Here is a 23,336-nt window from a genome sequence, read left to right on the forward strand (position 1 = left end):
GCAGAGGGAGAGAAAGCGAGAATGCAGAGCGGAGGAGTAGAAAATCACTACACATGTATTTTCTTCCTCTCTGCGCATCTGTAAGAAAAGTGCACGTTGAGTTGCATTGACGGGAAAGCGCCTGTCAGTAGATCAGATAAGTGTGTGTGTGTGCGAGTATGCTGGCTGTATACGTTTTATGATTCTGTTCAAGCAGTACGCTTTAAGAGTAAATGAACTTGAACACAAAACTTCTGACTTGAACATTAAAATTGACTTGTCACATTTCAGAGCACTACCAAGTTGATGATGTTCAACACACTGGTCTTGGCACTCCTAGGCCAGTGACTACCAAAAGAAAGGATGTTGTGTACCCCTGCGTGTAACTATATCTACAGTGCATTCAGAAAGTATTCAAACCCTTTGACTTTTTCCACATTTTGTTACATTACAGCCTTATTCTAAAATAAAATAAATTCCTCAATCTACACACAATAGCCCATAATGACAAAGCGAAAAGTTTTTTTCGAAAAAAACATTATTTACATAAGTATTCAGACCCTTTGCTATGAGACTCGAAATTGAGCTCAGGTGCATCCTGTTTCCATTGATCATCAATGAGATGTTTCTACAACTTGGAGTCCATCTATTGTAAATTCAATTAATTGGACATGATTTGGAAAGGCACACACCTGTCTATATAAGGTCCCACAGTTGAAAGTGCATGTGAGAGCAAAAACCAAGCCATGAAGTTGAAGGAATTGTCCTTAGAGCTCCGAGACAGGATTGGTTTGAGGTACAGATCTGGGTACCAAAAATGTCTGCAGCATTGAAAAGTCCCAAGAACACTGTGGCCTCCATCATTCTTAAATGGAAGAAGTTTGGAACCACCAAGACTCTTCCTAGAGCTGGCTGCCCAGCCATACGGAGCAATCGTGGGAGAAGGGCCTTGGTCAGGGAGGTGACCAAGAACCCAATGGGCCCTCTGACAGAGCTCCAGAGTTCATCTGTGGAGATGGGAGAACCTTCCAGAAGGACAACCATGTCTGCAGCATTCCACCAATCAGGATATTATGGTAGAGTGGCCAGAAGGAAGCCACTCCTCAGTAAAAGGCACATGACAGCCTGCTTGGAGCGTGCCAACATGCACCTAAAGGACTCTCAGACCATGAGAAACAAGATTCTCTGGTCTGATGAAAGCAAGATTGAACTCTTTGGCCTGAATGCCAAGCGTCACGTCTGGAGGAAACCTGGCACCATCCCTATGGTGAAGCATGGTGGTGGCGGCGTCATGCTGTGGGGATGTTTTTCAGCGGCAGGGACTGGGAGTCAGGATCGATTAAATGATCAACGGAGCAAAGTACGGAGAGATCCTTGATGAAAACATTCTCCACAGCGCTCAGGACCTCAGACTGGGGTGAAGGTTCAACTTCCAACAGGACAATGACACAAAGCACACAGCCAAGACAACGCAGGAGTGGCTTCGGTACAAGTCTCTGAATGTCCAAGCCAGAGCCCGGACTTGAACCTGATCGAATATCTCTGGGGAGACCTGAAAATAGCTGTGCAGCGAATCTCCCCATCCAACCTGACATGGCTTGAGAGGATCTGCAAAGAAGAATGGGAGAAACTCCCCAAATACAGGTGTGCCAAGCTTTTAGCGTCATACGCAAGAAGACTCGAGGCTGTAATTCTCCCACTTAAAAAGATGAGAAGCCTGTAATTTTCATCATAGGTACACTTCAACTATGATAGACAAAATGAGAAGAAAAAAAATCCAGAAAATCATTGTAGGATTTTTAATGAATTTATTTGCAAATGATGGTGGAAAATAAAGTATTTGGTCAATAACAAAAGTTTCTCAATACTTTGTTATATACCCTTTGTTGGCAATGAGAGAGGTCAAACGTTTTCTGTAAGTCTTCACGAGGTTTTCACACACTGTTGCTGGTATTTTGGCCCATTCCTCCATGCAGATCTCCTCTAGAGCAGTGATGTTTTGGAGCTGTTGCTGGGCAACACGGACTTTCAACTCCCTCCAAAGATTTTCTATGGGGCTGAGATCTGGAGACTGGCTAGGCCACTCCAGGACCTTGAAATGCTTCTTACGAAGCCACTCCTTCGTTGCCCGGGCGGTGTGTTTGGGATCATTGTCATGCTGAAAGACCCAGCCACGTTTCATCTTCAATGCCCTTGCTGATGGAAGGAGGTTTTCACTCAAAATCTCACGATACATGGCCCCATTCATTCTTTCCTTTACACGGATCAGTCGTCCTGGTCCCTTTGCAGAAAAACAGCCCCAAAGCATGATGTTTCCACCCCCATGCTTCACAGTAGGTATGGTGTTCTTTGGATGCAACTCAGCATTCTTTGTCCTCCAAACACGACGAGTTGAGTTTTTACCAAAAGTTATATTTTGATTGCATCTGACCATCTGACATTCTCCCAATCTTCTTCTGGATCATCCAAAATGCTCTCTAGCAAACTTCAGACGGGCCTGGACATGTACTGGCTTAAGAAGGGGGACACGTCTGGCACTGCAGGATTTGAGTCCCTGGCGGTGTAGTGTGTTACTGATGGTAGGCTTTGTTACTTTGGTCCCAGTTCTCTGCAGGTCATTCACTAGGTCCCCCCCGTGTGGTTCTGGGATTTTTGCTCACCGTTCTTGTGATCATTTTGACCCCACGGGGTGAGATCTTGCGTGGAGCCCCAGATCGAGGGAGATTATCAGTGGTCTTGTATGTCTTCCATTTCCTAATAATTGCTCCCACAGTTGATTTCTTCAAACCAAGCTGCTTACCAATTGCAGATTCAGTCTTCCCAGCCTGGTGCAGGTCTACAATTTTGTTTCTGGTGTCCTTTGACAGCTCTTTGGTCTTGGCCATAGTGGAGTTTGGAGTGTGACTGTTTGAGGTTGTGGACAGGTGTATTTTATACTCATAACAAGTTAAATCAGGTGCCATTAATACAGGTAACGAGTGGAGGACATAGGAGCCTCTTAAAGAAGAAGTTACAGGTCTGTGAGAGCCAGAAATCTTGCTTGTTTGTAGGTGACCATATACTTATTTTCCACCATAATTTGCAAATAAATTCATAAAAAATCCTACAGTGTTTTCTGGATTTTTCTCTCTCATTTTGTCTGTCAAAGTTGAAGTGTACCTATGATGAAAATTACAGGCCTCTCATCTTTAAGTGGGAGAACTTGCACAATTGGTGGCTGACTAAATACTTTTTTGCCCCACTGTATGTTAATTTCATATTTCAGTTTTTTTTATTTTATACATTTGCAAACTAACAGCTTTTGCTTTGTCGTTATGGGTTATTGTGTGTAGATTGATGAGAAGGGGAAATTAAAAGAAAAAATACATTTTAGAATAAGGCTGTAACATAACAAAATGTGGAAAAAGTCAAGGGGTCTGAATATTTTACGAATGCACTGTGTGTGTGCGTGTGTGTGTGTGCATAGCTACAGTGCCTTCAGAAATTATTCACACCCCTTTTCCACATTTTGTTGTGTTAAGCTCAGAATTTAAAATGAGATTTTGTGTCACTGGCCTACACACAATACCCCATAATGTCAAAATGTAATTATGTTTTTAGAAATTAATAGAAAATAAAAATCTGAAATGTTTTGAGTCAATAAGAATTGATTGCTTGGTTTCCAGCATTTTGTTGTATGGGAAAAATTAAGTGAATGTTGATTGTTATTTATACTGAGTGTTTTCCATGGGCTGAAGTCGACTTGTTACGGAAAGCCTAAATATGTTCAGTACTAAAATGTTGCTTAAAAAGTCACATAAGCTGCAAGGACTCACTCTGTGTGCAATAATAGTGCTGAACATTATTTTTGAATGACTACCTCATCTCTGTACCCCACACATACAAATAATTGTAAGGTCCCTCAGTCAAGCAGTGAATTTCAAACACAGATTCAACCACAAAGACCAGGGAGGTTTAACAATGCCTTGCAAAGGGCAAATATTGGTCAATGGGTAAAAAATACAAACGGATTTTTGAATATCCCTTTGAGCATGGTGAAGTTATTAATTACACTTTGGATGGTGTATGAATACACCCAGTCACTACAAAGATACAGTTGTCCTTTCTAACTCAGTTGACGAAAACCGCTCAGGGATTTCACCATGTGGCCAATGGTGCCTTAAAGACAGTTATAGAGTTTAATGGCTGTGACAGGAGAAAACTGAGGATGGATCAACAACATTGCAGTTACTCTACAATACTAACCTAATTGACAGAGTGAAGGAATCCTGTACATAATACAAATATTAAGGATTGGAGAGTTTTTCACATAACAAAAACAATTGACAGAGTGAAAAGAAGGAATAAGGCACTGAAGTAAAACTGCAAAAGATCTGGCAAAGAAATTAACTTATGTCCTGAATACAAAGTGTCAAGTTTGGGGCAAATCCAACACTAAGTACCACTCTTCATATTTTCAAACATGGTGGTGGCTGCATGATGTTATGGGTATAATTGTCATCAGCAAGGACTAAAAGTTTTTATTAGAATAAAAAGAAAAAAAAGCGATAAGCACAGGCAAAATCCTAGAGGAAAACCTGGTTCAGTCTGCTTTCCAACAGATACGGGAGATAAATTCACCTTTCAGCAAGACAATAACCTAAGGCCAAATATACACTTATACATGACACAACTACACATATTAGAGTGACCTTTGATTGTCCCCAGCATAAGGTGCACCTGTGTAATGATCATGTTGAATCAGCTTCTTGATATGCCGCACCTGTCAGGTGGATGGATTATCTTGGCAAAGGAAAAATGCTCACTAACAGGGATGTAAATACATTTGTGCACAAAATGTAAGAGACATAAGCTTTTGTGCATATGGAACATTTCTGGGATATTTTATTTCAGCTCATGCAACATTTGATCAACACTTTACATGTTGCGTTTATATTTTTGTTCCATGTGTATCTGTGTATGTGGTGGTTGGACGTTCTCCTGTCCTGCTCTGTGGAGTGGGTAGCGAGTAGAAGTAGAGATGTAGTCCTACATCTAAGAGGGTGTTCCATGGTGCCTGGCTGCCAGCAGAGGAGGGCCAACTCATCAGTCTTCCCCAGCCGAGGCCAGGAGGAAGGCCAGCATGGAAGGAAGGGGGGCTGATGGAGTCCAAGGTCTCCCCATCACTACGGATCTGGCCATGGGAGGGTGTATGTGTTTGAGGGAAGGGAAAAGGAAAGGGGGATAACTAGTCAGTTGTACAACTGAATGCATTCAACTGAAATGAGTCTTCCGTATCCCTCTGAATCAGGAAGGGGAGAGTGTGTGTGGTGTACAAGGATGGAACAGAGAAGGGGGTTATGTGTGAGGGACAGTTGCGGGACATGACATGGTGTGTGTGTGAAGGACAGATGGGACATTGGAGGTGGAATGGTGTGTGTATGCTTGTAGGTCTGTGTGGGACAGGGGAGTGATTGGTGTTTGTGTAACGTGCGTTGTTTGAAGGAGACCAAGGTGCAGCGTAAATTTGTGGTCATCAAATTTATTTAAATGAGAACCAGCAACAAAATAACAAAGTGAAACCAAAACGAACGTACCGTTCCGTAGGCTACAAGAGCTGTACAAAAACACGATCCCACAACATAGGTGGGAAAAAAGGCTACTTAAGTATGATTCCCAATCAGAGACAACGATAGACAGCTGCCTCTGATTGGGAACCACACTCGGCCAAACACAAAGAAATACAAAACATAGAATGCCCACCCCACATCACACCCTGACCTCACCAAATAGAGAAATAAAACGGCTCTCTAAGGTCAGGGCGTGACAGTTTGTGTGTTGAAATACTCATACCATCAACTTCGACAGATAAATAATGGCCAAACTGCAACTGACATGCAGCTCTTAAAAACCTAATCTAATATGATCAAAAGAGTAAATACCCAACACAGAACTACCCTGTCCATTCGCAACACTGTTTAACTACAGACAGTGTCTTCAGTTTTTTGCTAAAATGATTTCTGAAGTCTGGAAAAACAAGTCACTTGTTTTGATGAGTCCCTATGACATTAAGGAGTCAGAGGCTCCAGATGAAGCTCCTGCTCTCTCTCTCCCTCCACTATCCCTCCTTCCCTCTCTCTGCCAACCCTGTGTGTGCATGTGTGTGAGTGTGTTTGAGGCTTTGTGCATGAGTTGTGTATTTTCTGTGTGTGTGTGTGTGTGTGTGTGTGTGTGTGTGTGTGTGTGTGTGTGTGTGGCTGGCTGCGGCCCTAAAGTGAGCAGCCGAGGGGAGCCGTCACTAGTGATCACCTCCCTGCCGTGCTGGGGGAAACAGCTGAGGGGGAGTGTGTGTGTGTGTGTGTGTGCAGTCAGCTTGCATCTCCTGCCCGGCTCGCTCACCGGACTGGTGACATTTTAACTGGCGGCATGGCGTGGGGCAGGGGAGGGAGGGGGGAGTTGGAGACGAAAAAAGGGTGGGGTTCTCCACATGAGAGGTTGTCCTGTGACATGGTTCCAGCAACCCACAGCCCAGCCATGTCACTGGCCCAGAGGGACATTGCAATGAGGAAAGGAAGAAGAAAATGAGGGAGGAAGAGAGGAGATGAAAGAGGGAGGAGGCAAAGTTTTGTGTTTTGCTTGACGCCAGAGGACAGAGAGAGACAGAGAGTGCGCTGCATCTGGATGTACAGCTGCTTGCTGCTTTAACTCTGACAGCGGTGATGCTAAAAGGGTCTAAAACAGCTTTCACTGGCTTTTAGATAAATACTACTCCAAGACTGGCCCAGTTCAACTGGGTCAGGGCGTGACTTCAAGGCTTTTAGACAAATACTACTCCAAGACTGGCCCAGTTCAACTGGGTGAGGGCGTGACTTCAAGGCTTTTAGATAAAGACTACTCCAAGACTGGCCCAGTTCAACTGGGTCAGGGCGTGACTTCAAGGCTTTTAGATAAATACTACTCCAAGACTGGCCCAGTTCAACTGGGTCAGGGCGTGACTTCAAGACTTTTAGATAAATACTACTCCAAGACTGGCCCAGTTCAACTGGGTCAGGGCGTGACTTCAAGGCTTTTAGATAAATACTACTCCAAGACTGGCCCAGTTCAACTGGGTCAGGGCGTGACTTCAAGGCTTTTAGATAAATACTACTCCAAGACTGGCCCAGTTCAACTGGGTCAGGGCGTGACTTCAAGGCTTTTAGTTCCAAAAATACAGCGGCACCAATTTAAATACCAATGTATGTCTACACTAGATATATATATATATACATTTGCATATGCAAATGTGGCATTCAATTTCACCCAAAACTAACACAACATTCTGATATACAGACGAAGCATTTGGGAAGAAAGCCTTGACGCTGAACATGCAGCATGTTAGTCATATGGCCCTTGGTTAATCTGTGTGTTAAAGCTGGCATCGGTATACTCCATATTTCCCATCCCATTGTATCCGTGTTCCTGACAGAGAGGGCATGTTAGCACTGAGGGGAAAGGATGAGCTGAGACAGAGGGAGCAGGGAACACTCTTCACATGCACATTCTGAGAGGCACATGGAGGGTGTGTACTCTGTATGTAGCTTGCACAGACATCCCTGGGGAGTGTTACTTATAGCAGGGCTAACTGTTGTGTGTTCTAATGAGGGGCAGTGAGGATGTTATACTGTGCTGGGTGAAGAGCATACAGTGACACACATGAACATGTCTCCTACAATGAGGCACAAATGAACACAATGTGGCCTTGTGTTGGTTTTGAAAGCTTTTGATGATTTTTCACAGCTTTTAGAGGGGGCTTTTACATTATTTTGGATTACGAAAACAAACACTGGCTGAAGCGGTCTCTCTTTCCATCACTTTTTCTTCCGTCCATCTGGGCTGTCCTATTTCACAGGGCCGTGTGGTCTCCCCTCAGCCAGGGCACAGAAACACAGATTGGGACAATGTCATGTGAGCTTCTAAAGCCTGGTCCATTACACCGGCTATTCATATAATCCACCAAATGGACCTTTTTAAACACACTTTGGCCCCTGCTGCCGTGACTGCCTAAAAGTGTGCGTGTGTATTTGTGTGTGAGATAGACAAAATATGCGTGTTCATGTGCGAGTGTGAGTAAGAATGTGAATGATGTGTGTGTATCTGTTGGTGAGAGTGTGTGTGACAGAATCACATCAGTGTATATGTGTGTGTGCATGTTTCAAGAAAGCCCCCCCCCACCCCTGTCTGTCTGCCTGCCCTGCTCCATATCTAACAAGTGTCCCATTAAACCCCATCCCAAGAACATCATGTACTTTTAAATTCTCTGGCCAGCCCTGGATTAAGCAGACAGGCAAGCTGACGTTTACATTTCTTTCTAAGCTACGGACCATTTTAAAAGCCATTCATTTTCGATCCTCTTACTCTCTCACTCACCCAGTGTTCCCGATCTCCCTCTTCGGTTCGAAAGTCGTGTCTGTAATCTATACATTGCCGTGGCTAATTTACAGTGAAAATGATGGAGAAATGGCTGTCTTAATGTAAGACAGCCAGTAAATGTAATTCATCATGGCTCTGCTCTCCAACCAGGCCCTGCTCCTATTTAGCATACCATCGGCTGATTATTTGCATATTAATTATCCAAAGGAGTGTGTGTGTGTGTGTATATGTGTAAGAGGTGGGGGGTGATGTGGCCCAGCAAAGCAGAGGGGCTGTGTAGGTGTGTGTGTGCACAAGTGTATGAATGTGTATGAGTGTGTCTGCGAGAGGGAGGGGGCTGTCTGGGAGGAGGAGTGGGGGGCTTTCTCATAGTAATTATCATATATCAGTGTTCTGACACTGTAATTGATTACAACAGCTCCGGGAGGCCCCCGGGAGAGAGAGCGCCACAACCCCCCCGCCTTATCTCCCACTGCCCCCTATGGCCTGTGTGTTATCGAGGATCCTCCTCTCGTCTAGAAGGTGTGACAGCTCTGTAAACAGGGCATGGCGCTCCCTCACATTAGATGCTCATTAAGAGGCGAGGCTGACTATCCTCTGGTGCCACTTCATCATCACAGCAAATGAGCTGGCACCAGGTTAGCGAGCACTGCCGTGGACCAGCTCTATAAAAGATCAACCTTTACCAGATTCAGCATGTATAAAGTGTGTACATGCTAGTGGTGCATAGTAGATTTATGAGTAACATCCATCCATGTTGTGCATCTATAGATGTATCAGTGTGACGTATGGTTTCTGTATATTGGTGGTGGTGAGTATTGCATCTTTTTTTAAGATGGGTGCAAGTTAAGTCAGGTTTAGTCCGACGAGCATAAAGACCATTTGCCGTCGATTGTCAATGTGACTATGATGTGTTTTTCCACAGAACGTGACCAGACACACACACACAATACAAACACAAGGCGTGCTAAGTTTGTGACATGTCCGTGTTGCCTTTGCTCTCCATCATGTGGAGTGGGTCACTGTGTGGCTCAGCAGAAAGCTGCCATGACGACTCCAGATCCACTCTGACACAATGGGTACTGCAGCATTCTGGGATAGTAGTCTCACTGTCTCTACTAGTTGTCTGGAAGATTGCCTGAGGTAACCGGCCACACAAAACAGCAACAGTCGAGAAAATGTTCAACAGAGGCTTGGATATTGAATGGGAAGGGTTTTCAAATGCAGACATTTCGAATGAAGGAAAGGGGTTGACACAAATGAGTGAAATCTTCAAATACAACATCCTTTATGAGGGGAACCTTGCCCACTACACTGAATCCGGAATGTTTCATCAGCAAAAATATCAGTTTCCCATCTTAACTAGAGGTCGACCAATTAATCGGAATGTTTTTTTTTTATACCTTCATTTAACTAGGCAAGTCAGTTAAGAACACATTCAATGGCGGCCTAGGAACAGTGGGTTAACTGCCTTGTTCAGGGGCAGAACGACAAATTTTTACCTTGTCAGCTCAGGGATTCAATCTTGCAACCTTACGGTTAACTAGTCCAACGCTCTAACCACCTGCCTCAAGAGGAGCCTGCCTGTTACGCGAAAGCAGTAAGAAGCCAAGGTAAGTTGCTAGCTAGCATTAAACTTATCTTATAAAAAACCATCAATCTATCAATCATAATCACTAGTTAACTACACATGGTTGATGATATTACTAGTTTATCTAGCGTGTCCTGCGTTGCACATAATCGATGCGGTGCGCATTCGCGAAAAAGGACTGTCGTTGCTCCAACGTGTCCCTAACCATAAACATCCATGCCTTTCTTAAAATCACAGAAGTATATATTTTTAAACCTGCATATTTAGCTAAAAGAAATCCAGGCTAGCAGGCAATTATTAACCAGGTGAAATTGTGTCACTTCTCTTGCGTTCACTGCACGCAGTCAGGGTATATACAACAGTTTGGGCCGCCTGGCTCATTGCGAACTGATTTGCCAGAATTTTACGTAATTATGACATTACATTGAAGGTTGTGCAATGTAACAGCAATATTTAGACTTATGGATGCCATCTGTTAGATAAAATACGGAATGGTTCCGTATTTCACTGAAAGAATAAACGTTTTGTTTTCGAAATGATAGTTTCCGGATGCGACCATATTAATGACCTAAGGCTCATATTTCTGTGTGTTATTATGTCATAATTAAGTCTATGATTTGATAGAGCAGTCTGACTGAGCGATGGTAGGCACCAGCTGGTAAGCATTCATTCAAACAGCACTTTTGTGCGTTATGCCAGTAGCTCTTCCCTGTACTTCAAGCATTGCGCTGTTTATGACTTCAAGCCTATCAACTCCCGAGATTAGGCTGGTGTAACCAATGTGAAATGGCTAGCTAGTTAGGGGGGTGATCGCTAATAGCGTTTCAAACGTCACCTGCTCAGAGACTTGGAGTGGTTGTTCCCCCTTGCTCTGCATGGGTAATGCGAGGGTGGCTGTTGTCGATGTGTTCCTGGTTCGAGCCCAGGAAGGGGCGAGAAGAGGGACGGAAGTGCCTAAGAACATCCAATAGTCAAAGGTAAATGAAATACAAATCGTAGAGAGAGAAATAGTCCGATAATTCCTATAATAACTACAACGTCTTACCTGGGAATATTAAAGACTCATGTTAAAAGGAACCACCAGCTTTCATATGTTCTCATGTTCTGAGCAAGGAACTTAAACGTTAGCTTTCTTACATGGCACATATTGCACTTTTACTTTCTTCTCCAACACTTTGTTTTTGCATTATTTAAACCAAATTGAACATGTTTCATTATTTATTTCAGGCTAAATTGATTTTATTGATGTATTATATTAAGTTAAAATAAGTGTTCATTCAGTATTGTTGTAATTGTCATTATTACAAATAAAACAACAAAATTGTCCGATTAATCGGCATCGGCCTTTTTGGTCCTCCAATAATCGGTATCGGCGTTGAAAAATCATAATCGGTCGACCTCTAATCTTAACCAACACTTACAACACATTTGCTTAATTGTCTCCTAACCCAGTTCTAAGGCCACGTCGAACCAAAACGTATTTGCATAAAAAAAAAAACCCTGCCATTTTAATTGATCTTCCTCGGGCCAGGCACTAATGAGGCCCCAAATTTGATTAGCCTGTATCCTAATTCACGACAACATCAACACAGTGGCAGGCAACAACAATGTCCTTGGGTCTTCCTGGATGTCTTTCTGCAGTCATCACCTCCCTAGCGCCTGGTCTTTAATTAGCTATCCATAATTAGCATCCCTGCAGTAGCTTCGGCTCCGACCAGTCTGCACATGCTCAGATAGGGTAGATTGCGGGACGGCGTGGAGGTGTTAACCATAAACCCCCTTACCCTGGCGTGTACCTTATCACGCTTTGGCTAATGAGAAATGAGTGGAGGCCAAGGGCCTTTGATTTCAATGGTATTGCTAAGCACTTGTGCTAAGCATAAATCTGTTGTTCTGACCCTGAACAAGGCAGTTAACCCACTGTTCCTAGGCCGTCATTGAAAATAAGAAGTTGTTCTTAACTGACTTGCCTAGTTAAATAAAGGTAAAATAAAAAATAAATAAACTAGTCCTTTCAATATTGTATCAAATGAGACGGTTTATTGAATCTACCTGAAATTATTTATTTCGTTTTAAAAATATGTTGTGTTTTAGGCTTGTTTGAGAGAGTGAGTAAGAGGCATCTTTCCTGAAAAATAGCCTTGGGATCAGCTATTACTGACCCAGTCCAAACCTTAAAGGTGCTACACCGAGAACTTCTGATTTCCACTAGATAACACAGCCACAAAGTCAAAGCTTTCCCATTTTGACTACAGATGCCGCAATAGTTTGATTACCACAGCCAACTACAAAACTGGCGGGTAAGCTACATTGTGAAACACTATCATTCCACTATTACTGCAGATATATTATGTAAATTGAAAAAAATAATATGTGTAGCACCTTTAACCATTGTGGACTAAATCAGATAATGGCTCCTGGGACAGTTGTTCGCGTAGCAATTGAGACTGGGAGCAAGGACAGATTAAGAGTTAGAAAGGCAACAGAGTGTTCAGAGAGGATCTGGTATACTATGTGTGTTCACAGTATATGTGTCTGCTTGTGTGTACTTGTCCTACCGTATCAGGACCTCAATGTCCTAAAAAAAAATACTTTTTTTACTGTAGTTTATTTAGTAAATATTTTCTTAAAATTCGTTGGTTAAGGGCTTATAAGTAAGTATTAGGCGCATGTGACAAAATTAGATTTTGATTTGAATTCACCCGAATGTCCTGATAAGGTAGGAAAACAATAACTTTTTTGAAAAGTCAGGACTTTTTTCATGTCCTGAATTTGTTCAAATGCTATTTTAAGCTTAAGGGTTATGTTTAGGGTTTTGGGTTAAGGTTAACATTAGGGGTAAGGGTTAGAGAAAATAGGATTTTTAACGGTCAAACATTCTTACTCCCCAAAAAGTCCTGAAATTACATGAAAATAAAGCTGTGTGTGTGTGTACAGTATGTGTGTGTGATGGTGGGGTCAGGACGCAGACGGAGGACTGTGGGAGAGACCTGACGGACAGGTTCACACACACCACTGGCCCAACTCTCGAGAAACTGAATAAAAACCTGGAAAATGTTTAATTTCAATACAAGGACTGTAGCCGGGGACAATTTAATCCCTGGGCAAGGACAGAGGCTCTACCTGTTCTCAGTGGCCATCAATCAGATCACACACTGGGACATGGACACACACACACTTGTAGGTGGATGTATGTATGAGCGCATGAATGCAGACACACACGTGCATGGAAGCATATGCTCACTGTCAATGAAAACGACAATGCTCAGTCTATGTTCCTTTGTGGTCAAAACATCTATTCCTTTCTGAGAAGGATTTGATCAGCGATATTGTGTGTGTGAGGCTATAGTATCCAGTCCTCCATTACTAGATACCTGGTTGGCCCTGTAAGCAGCATGTTCTGTTTGTGTTTGTGGGTGTGTGTGTAAGTGCTGAGCGTTTAGTGATTTTTGAGGTCGTTTTCGGGTAGATCATTCAAAAATAAACATGGTTTTCGATTTTGATATAAAAATGAAAACATTAATGCACTGCGCGGGTTGAATGCTGTAACACAGAAGAAAACAATTAATAAAAGTCCCATGATGGTAGTGACTTCCCGTTACTGCTCATCAACTATCATTTATTCACATTACTTTAATAAAATATTTAAGTCTTTGTGTATATTACATTTCTTTTATTTGATGACTTTATAATTTCATTCCAAGTCATCATCTCATCTCTAAAGAGCTGCTGCCATTGCTGTCTGACAAAATCACAATTTTAATAGTTCTTCAAAGTAAATAAGACATACTTTTATGACTGCTGAATACCAACTATCAATCACTTAGATCATGTATTTTTAGGTAGAGCCATCTCGAAGTAACTGCTCTCTTTCCCTCTCGATCACGCATTCTTCTGTCTCTTCTCTCCTTGTCTGCCCCACACAGACCGAAAAAGTAGGTACACGCTAAACTATGTAGAATATTGGCCTGTTAAACTACACATCTCTACTACATCACACAGTTAGGGCTTGATCTGATTTATCTCAATAGAAACTGCGCATTGAGGTCACAGAAAAAAAAAAACGAAATGAAATTAAAATAATTGAACCAACTAGGTCAATTAGTTGTTTAAAAAACATTTTGGTTATTCGCTCAGCAATAGTGTATTTGTTTCTGTGTGTGTGTACTTGTACATTGTGGCTGGTAATGAAGGTGCAGTACTTTCTATCAGTGTGTGTGCGTCTGGTGTGTGTGTTTACCTTGTGGCTGGCCCTGTAAGGGCAGGACGTTCTGGCCCAGCTCTCCATTGAGCCACAGCTGCATACGGATAAAGGGCTCCCGGCCCTTCTGGGTCAGCTTACTCCAGGGCTTGGGCCTGGACAGCATGTCGCTAACACTACCCTGAGACAGGCCCAGCACCTGTAACACGTACACACGCATTGACAAACAGATATGCACACACACGCACAGAACAAAGACACATCAGCCAATAAATAATTAAATATACTTGAGCTCAATCACAGTAAAATAACATTCCAATGTATAATTACACTGCACAGAATGCATGCCAGCATGAAGCCTGATATTAGCTACTGTAAGCAAACAAAAACAATAGTCCATACTGTACAGTATGGACAAGTACAAGACATAGACAAGTACAAACACACATGCAAATACACAGAGATCATGCAGTTTTTCCTTCAAACCCCTGAGATCTGTACAGTACATCACTACACCGTCTGCTTTAGTTTGTACCAAAGAGGGTGTGTAACAGTTTTTGTTGGTGGAATCCTGGTTGGTGGCCCAATGCTACATCACTGTGTGATGCCATCAACTAGCTGACTGCTAAAAGAGAAAGGCTTAGATGTGTCTAAATGGATGTGACAACTGCTGGCCAGTGTAGGATCGGGGGCCCTCTGTACTGTACCGAAGCTTAGAGGACCACATATATTGTGTGATAATAATAGTGACCGCTTCACACAAATCTTTTTACATGTGTATGAATGGATTCATTCAGGAAACACAGTCCAACAGAGGGGCTGAGTTAGCATAGTACACACAGTTTTGAACTGTGCTGACCGAGGGTGGAGGGCAGTTGGGTGACTCAGCGTAGATTACTGGAAGGGAGAGAGGGAAGGGGAGCAGTATTACAGGGGGGATGTGAGTTGACACTACACTGGCGCAGGATGGGTATATCAGGCAGTATAAGGACACGGGTATGGGACGGTACGGCGTAGGGTGGTATGGGACGATAGGGCATAGGGTGGTATGGGATGGTAGTGCGTAGGGTGTCTTGCACACCTTCTCTCCAAAGATGCGCTGGCAGATGCCATTCTTGGCCAGCTTGTCCTTGACCTGCTGGGTGAGCTCGGCCGTGTCCACCTCCTGGTACATGTAGACCTCGTACTGCTCAGGTGTGAGCGGCGCCACCACCGGCTTGACTGGTTTGGCTGCGGGGGTCAACAGGGAACCCAGGCTCAAGGACAGGGGAGAGGGGCTGCTCTGGGGGGTGTCAGCGCGGCTCGGCCCCTGGGTGTTGGTGCCTCCGCCGGGCTCGGAGCCGGCCTGGGAGTATGGGGACTCGGCCCGGGGCCAGTCCTTCCAGCAGTCCGGGGAGGAGATGGAGACAGAGGAGGAGAAGTGGGCCAGCGCCGAGGACGAGCCGGCTAGCCGGGGAGGCTTCTGGCGGAGACACAGAAAGGCACAGTCAGTTGGGGTGGTGGGGGAGTGGGGATGGGGCCTGCCACTAAAGGCTAACGGCTAATTGCAAAAGGCACAGTCACTGTGGAGGGAGGGCGCTAACCACTAACGCTAACGTCAAGCTATCGGCCAGCTATGAATACATAGGTGGTTCCTCTTCCCCTATAAAGGATTAGGACACACCCCCTGTCATTGGATGGATCCAGAGTGGGTATGTGGAGCAAAGAAACTTAGCTCCCATAAGTTGCTGGGTTAGGCATTGTTCTGCCTTTGAAAGTTGATAGTTTGCCATATCTGATGGAGACACCTAGCAGATTGTCTCCGACGCGTTGCTAAACCGGTTTGCGGTGTCGACACAAACCTCACACACATGCACACGGAGCATTTCGTCCCGAGTGGAGCAGCTGCATGTTACAGATGAGCAAAGACAATGGCCCTCTGTTTTGTGTGGTCTATTACAACACGTTCTTCCAATATCACCTTCCAAATACATCCAGATTACAGTTGCACAAGGGCTGTGTACAGAAGCTGATTTGAGTGATGGCCACCAACAAAAACTACAATAGTGAGTAACAAATCTCAGCAGTTTGAGAGGTAGCTAACAACAGACAAACAGCATATACTGTAGATGTTCCATCAGAGGGTATTAGCCATGAGTTTAGAAATGTGTGATATAGTGATATGACCAATGTTCGCTCTAAGCTGCATGCACGTGCAGAAATATCAGCCCACAGAGAGAGAAGCATGAGATTGAACTTCACTCAACTTTCTAGAGTAGTGTTCACCAACCGGTCAATTGCGATCGACAGGTCAATCTCCAAGGCATTCCTAGTCGATCATCAAACATTTATTTGTAAAAAATTATAAAGCATTGTGTTCCTATTTTTTAAATGTATTTAAATTTGTCTCGGGCTGTTGGCGGTAGGTGCGCACGGTTCAGCTGCCCTGTGCGCCGGGTAGGGGAACTGTTGCCATTTTGAACCATTTCGTGTGTCTGAAGGTACAAGGAGGAGAAGGGGTACAAACTCTGCTTTCCAGGCTGGCCCAGAGAGCAAATCAAGTGCACTATAGGCCTACCGCTGGCCAATCGAATGGCTCAGATGACCGTCTCTGCAGTAACATAGCAGGCATAAAAGAAAGCTACAGCAAAGTTGATACTATGAGATGTCAAAACCATTACTAGAGAGAATGTCAATGAATACAGCAAAGAGCTGCTGTTTTATGATTGAGTTCATGTTTAAATTCTTACTCAGCACTGTCAACACTTTTATAAGCCATAAAATGTGCGTTTTTCCTATTTCCACTCAGTGCGACAACAAACACTGCAGCAGTAATGAATGACTAGCAAAGTGTATCTATAGGCTTGTGTTGTTATTATTATTAGCAGCTTACTGGTAGGTCTTTTTAAATATCGAGGAATATTTAACTTTCTCTGTTCATAGAAGTAACAACACGAATTTGTGCATGAAGCAGAAATAATGTGGTGCGACACGAGTTTCGCCATCATCTGGAAGTTTGTGTCCCTTTACGGTCAGTGTCAGTGGAGGAAAGGGAGAGCGGAGAGATGTTGAGAGGCGGACCCTCAGTCTGCTGCCCTCTCCCTATGCTGAGACTGACCATCAGTCCAATTAAATTAAATAAAAATCTAATTATTTAAATATATGCTCACTCAGCTGTGCTTCACAAGTAATACAATAATGGATCTATTACAGGTGTGATCATTTTGCCTACCTCAATTTTTAAAAATACAATTTTTAAAAAATGGCCGAACAATGCATTGGCCTTCCAATTCAAGCAAAGCCAATTTGCATTGATAATATATTGGGCCTATAGCTTACTGCACAAACATAACTGCTACAGTACTGTTTTTAATTGGTTAATGTTGCATAGGCTTACGTTTTTCAAGTCATGTAAAAAACAATCTGAGCGGTAGATCTCGGCTTGCATTTTGAATCAATCTGATCTTGACTCAGAAACGGTTGGTGACCACTGTTCTAGAATTAACCATCAACGTTGCCCTTTACTGTGGAAATTGTGACAGAATCAACGCAATATTAGCCACTTTCAATGCAACATGCCAAAACAAAATTAACTATGCAAGAGATTTTGTTGTAGGCAGAACACATCGGCATAGGATTCTATTGCTTTGACACGCACTACTCAGCCTGTACTCTACACAAACCAGTGCGGCATAAACAATCAGAGCTGCAGTAGGCCTATATGCAAATAGACCTTAGCCATTTACTTTGAACTGGACTGTGTTTACAGCATGAGCGGTTGTGAGTAGATGCACTTGTTAGGAGGTCAAAGCAAGAGCTACATGTAGCCACATGTGCACATTTTGTTCAAATCCTTTGCTAGTTAGTGAATTATTAGCCCAGTTATAGATCATTTTTAGTCAGCAATAGGGGAGTGATTGCTTCCTACAAGAGTACAAGATTTATACATTTCTAGACATCTTTGAAAAGCGAGTCAGGTAAAGAGCTTGTTTTGTCTTAAAGGTTGTTGTATTTTGAGATAGGTTTGAATAAACTAAGTAGCCAATATACAGAGGGTAGCATAAGCGGTCTGATTCTCTATAATAATGGTATGGCAATAATAGTGCATTTTGTTTTATAAAGTGGTTTCTTGCATCAAACAACAACATTTTCAGTCACCTTGTCTGAATGACAAGTAGATAAACTGGTTAATGTCAAGCCCTGCATGTTTTTTATTTTCAAAAGTATCATGGACTGTCGGCCTACATTGAACACCACACATTGGCAGCAACTGTAGGCTGAATGATAGAACAGCTATTTCCATGTTAAAATATTATGGGATGAATATTCTCCATTGTTTTTGATGGTAGGCCTACAGTACATTATGATCAAATAGCTACAGTAGCCTACATGGCCACTGTTAAAACTAAGTTAAAGCGGGTACAGCCTCAGTGTTCACAATAAATGCGTGCTGGAAGTTGCACAGAATTAGAGGGAACATTTTGCACATTGTGGCTGTGGCCAGTAACTGTCATGCAAATAACTGCCGGTCCGTTAATGAACAAAAACACATTTAGCATCTCCGGCCTTCCACGCATAGCCTACAAGCCACTGAAATCAAATCTAATTTTATTGGTCACGTACACATGGTTAGCAGATGTTAATGCGAGTGTAGTGAAATGCTTATGCTTCTAGTTCCGACTATGCAGTAATATCTATCAAGTAATCTAACCATTTCACAACAACAAAGGAATGAATAACAATATGTACATATAAATATATGGATGAGCGATGGCCGTTCGCCATCTTGCCTATGCGGACCTTTGGAACGTCTACATTGAAAAAAGTATAATAAATCAATTTAATATAGCCTACACCGTCACAATAAATCCATTATTTATTTTAGACGAGTCTAAAGAAACATTATGATATGAAGAAAATTAAGCCTATTTCAGGAGAACAGAATAGCATATTCTGAGTCATCCTTATGTTAGGCCCTGATCTGGCTATGCCATATGGCTGTGGGCTACACTTGTTCATTTTGCAGACAATGTTTGCTTAGAACTCTGTGGCATTATTTTATGCTAAGAAGAATATAATTGAACCTACAGTGGCTGAATAAAATAGAAAGGATATGATGAGTGTGCACATGCGGCTATTCTGTGTTGAGTGGTTAACAAAGTGATCATATATTATTATATTATAAACAGGTCCTCCTATATCCTTAATTGAGTTATTTATGCAACTTTTGTTGTTAGGCTAAATGTTTTGATTTCTAATACATTCTAAGGCTGCATTTTGCGACAAATGTATGTTTCTTGCACAGGCTGCACAAACTTCATCAGTCTCTCACTCGCAATTTGACAAGCACTTGATAATACTCTCACTCATCAGACTATTCTCAATGTAATGTGGTCTTTACATATAGCCTACTAATATATGTGTGGAAATATTTGAGGATTTACTATAGAATGGCCCACAAAAAAAATATGTCATGCATAGCCTGCACTCGAATAGCAAACGGGGGAAGCACTTACTGCGGTTATGTTTTTAATATGCCAGGTAAGCTACACCGGTTGTAAAGTGGATTAATGTCCTTAATAATTTAAAAAAATTGCAATACATATAGTTGCACCAGAAAGATGGGATCATCTTTTCAATAGTGGCAGGTCAAAACTCTGTTTTCACAAGCCATTGTGCAATGACTGGTCTTATAAGAACATGCGTTTCACTTGGCTCTGTGGGCTATGGGCTCTCCAACCCTGTTCCAGGGGTCCTAGGGCCTACAGGCTGTGGGCTCTCCAACCCTGTTCCAGGGGTCCTAGGCCTACAGGCTGTGGGCTCTCCAACCCTGTTCCAGGGGTCCTAGGCCTACAGGCTGTGGGCTCTCCAACCCTGTTCCAGGGGTCCTAGGGCCTCCAGGCTGTGGGCTCTCCAACCCTGTTCCAGGGGTCCTAGGGCCTCCAGGCTGTGGGCTCTCCAATCCTGTTCCAGGGGTCCTAGGCCTACAGGCTATGGGCTCTCCAACCCTGTTCCAGGGGTCCTAGGCCTACGGGCTATGGTCTCTCCATCCCTGTTCCAGGGGTCCTAGGCCTACAGGCTATGGGCTCTCCAACCCTGTTCCAGGGGTCCTAGGCCTACAGGCTATGGGCTCTCCAACCCTGTTCCAGGGGTCCTAGGCCTACGCTTAAGATTTATTTTCCCACTTTAGTTGCGATACAAACCCTATCAAAACATACAGGTCTATAGGCTAGGCTACATGTGCATGCAACTATGATTTGAAAAAGTCGCAAAGAAATGCATGCACTGTTTGCATAGAAATCTCGTGCAACATGGGCTTATAGGAACACATTTCATTTCATGAGGAGCTGGCTCTCACTGTGCAACAGGTGATCCTATTCCACTCAAACTCTGAATGCCAGGGCTCTCATTAAGTGTTTGATTATATTTTAGATTGCATTTGGATTGATGTCAGAGTGATTAGAGGGACAATAGAGCGCTGAGTACGAGGCCATTAGTGACTGGCTGTTAGCAAGTTTGGTAGGCTACTAATGACCATCAGCAACATCAGAGTGCAGTTTTGGAGAAGCCTAATTACGGTCATGTGGTCATGACTGCCGGTGTGGCGGTAATGCGGTGACCGTAACAGCCCTAACTGTGGCCTGACCACCATGGTTCAGAGGTAAGAGGTCATGAAGGCAGAGTGTGTGAGGTATTAACGGTACTGTACCTCCTTACTGTCCTCCTGACTCCGCGCGTCGTCGTTCATGCTAGACGTGACTCCCCGCCCTCCGGGGTGCATACTATTCCACCATTGGTCCCTCCAGGAGCCCCGCCCCTGCTTGGTCCCTCCGTCCATTAGAGACCCTCCTCCTACCCCGCCTTCTCCCACCACCACCTCTCCTGCCTCCTTCACCATGGCAGAGTGGAAGTCCAGGAGGGAGGAGGGCGAGGAGGATGGGGGGATGGAGGGCTTCTTGAGGGAGAGGGCCAGGGGTGAGTAGGAGGCCGGGAGAGTGGAAGCGCCCAGGAGTTTGGGAGAAAGCAGGGCCAGGTCAGAGGGGCCCATGGAGGACGGCTTGAGGATGGGCTCCAGGGCGGCCTGCTGGGCCTCCATCTCCCTCCTTGCCTGCTCTAGGATGGAGCGGATGGTCTCGTCTGAGCTGGAGGATCCACCTGAGCCGATACTACCACCACCACCACCAATGCTGGACGAGGGAGGGGTCTGAGACAAGTCCACTGCAGGGAGAGAGACTGACAGAGAGGATACACAGTCATCAGACAACACTACAAATGTCATCAACACTCAACTTCAGATGATGCTTCATGGCCCACATATACAGTGCTAGGATAAGTGGAGGATAATTCTGGATTTTCTGTTTGATACCTGAAGGACTACACAAAATGGAAAATAAATGCTACATAGTAGAACCATATCTCTTAGATTTAAGACATGGTCAAGGAAATGTTATCTACATCCTTTACAGAAACAGAAGGCACAACAGTCTTGTAGTCTGTATTTGGTTTGTATATTCTCGGTGTGGGGCCACACATTGTTTAAGGTTAAATCCATTCCTCACCGAGTCTGAGACTTTGTGCATATTTTGCGAAATAGTTGCCCATGCCTCGGGGGTAACCTGTCTGTCGTCGCTGTCTGTTGTCCACCCCATCTGTAGTGGGTGGCATGGCGTCAAAAGGGGGTTAGCACGAGGGACATCTCTTAGACATTCTAATGGCGGTGTATGGGGTAGTCACTAGCACTGTTTGACATTAGTTATGGCATTGGCAATTTAGGGATAAATGTCGGACCCATTAGATACAATTGGGAAATCTTGATCCAACCACATCACATCCTACTGTATGTTCCTCCACTTTACTTCACTTTTGTATGAGGTCAACACACTAGGAAGTTCCTTCATCCCTTCAATACCCACCATCCCTATAATTTACTTATGAGGGGCATGCAGTGTGGTATGAGGGTTGGGGGTCAGACGAGAATCTTCAACAGCAGGGTTGAGGTCAATTTATTTTAGCTCTGTCAATACAGTGAATCAATTGGAAATTCATAGCAGACCCTGGTGTAGAGTAGTTTCCATCAGACACAGAGCAAAGAGAGGAGTCACTCACCAGCCTTCTGGACCTGCAGCTCTCTCTTGGCCTGCTCCAGGATGGACTTGATGGCCTCGTCTGATCCACTCTCCGGAGTACGGATCCGCGTGGTGATGTTACCTAGGAATGGGCAACAAAGGTCAGGGGTCAATGGACTGTACCAAAGGGAGGGACGGGGGGAATCAATGGGGGTGATAGAAAGTTGGGGTAGTTAATAAATGTTGCTAGTATTTGACTTCATTATGTCACAGGTGCACAGTCATAAGATACCCGAAATATAGCTGAATGTTTTGAGTTTGAGAAAAGTGCTACTTTTCCTATAAATATCCAGTAAAACAGTAAATTCAGACAAGCTGTGAGACGGTGAAGTTTGAGTCTACCCACTGTCTCCTGTCTAAAAGGAACCCAAGGAGACGTTGTTCCTTGCCTTCTCCTTCATTGCGTTCTGACAAACCGCCACGGCCCCCCTGGACTGCAGTACTCCCCATGGGTCTCCCTTTACAACACAGCTCAATCCTGTTAACACAAGTGGCCAAGGCTACACATGTTCCTCATGAGGGCTGAACAGAACAGAGCACTTCCAGCAGCCAGCCAGCTACTCTCTCTCCGCAACAATGGGAACCAGACTTTGGACAAGCTCCATAAGAAACATAAGACCTGGTGTTTTGGACAGGCTTCAGAAGGGAAGGCTAATTGCTGTTTGGAGTTAAACATGGAGGGGCCAGACTAACGTGGCTCCCAACTTTCGGCTTCCTCTCCTCTCTCTCTCTCTCATTTGTCCTGAGTGAGTGGTCGGCGTAATTGGGCAAGGTCGTGCTCGCTCATGTGTGTGAGTGAGGCGGGGAGCAGCTGGCTACATGGGGGGTGAACTGCAAGTAATTCATAACAAAAAAGGGGTCTGACCCGGGCAAGGGCAGGTGACTAAGTGCTCCCCCCGGAGTGGAGACATGGTAGCCTACCAGTGACACCAGTAAGACCCAGCACTCTCACTCATACACAGACACACACACGCACAGTCATGGTGGTGTTTGGGCACAGCTGCCGGGTCATGGGGACGTGATGTAAACTCTGTTTCACAGTTTTGTTGAGGCCACCACCGCCTGTAAAAAT

General features: G+C 44.0%; 1 protein-coding gene across 5 annotated transcripts in view; it reads right to left on the minus strand.

The window, feature by feature from the left end:
* Window positions 1-23,336, minus strand: part of LOC118390688 (homeobox protein cut-like 1) — a 215,447-nt gene that overhangs the window by 23,283 nt on the left and 168,828 nt on the right. For 2 of the 5 annotated variants that reach the window (XM_052529851.1, XM_052529849.1), the window contains 5 exons: window positions 22,245-22,346; window positions 21,698-21,787; window positions 20,848-21,371; window positions 15,241-15,621; window positions 14,199-14,358 (listed from right to left, as the gene is read on the minus strand). In XM_052529851.1, coding sequence (XP_052385811.1) covers window positions 14,199-14,358; window positions 15,241-15,621; window positions 20,848-21,371; window positions 21,698-21,787; window positions 22,245-22,346 — 1,257 coding nt within the window. The remainder of the gene's footprint in view (window positions 1-14,198; window positions 14,359-15,240; window positions 15,622-20,847; window positions 21,372-21,697; window positions 21,788-22,244; window positions 22,347-23,336) is intronic. The other 3 variants (XM_052529850.1, XM_052529852.1, XM_052529853.1) reach the window with 3 other exon arrangements.

Source organism: Oncorhynchus keta, chromosome 11, assembly GCF_023373465.1.
Source record: "Oncorhynchus keta strain PuntledgeMale-10-30-2019 chromosome 11, Oket_V2, whole genome shotgun sequence".
In the NCBI taxonomy this organism is placed as follows: domain Eukaryota; kingdom Metazoa; phylum Chordata; class Actinopteri; order Salmoniformes; family Salmonidae; genus Oncorhynchus; species Oncorhynchus keta.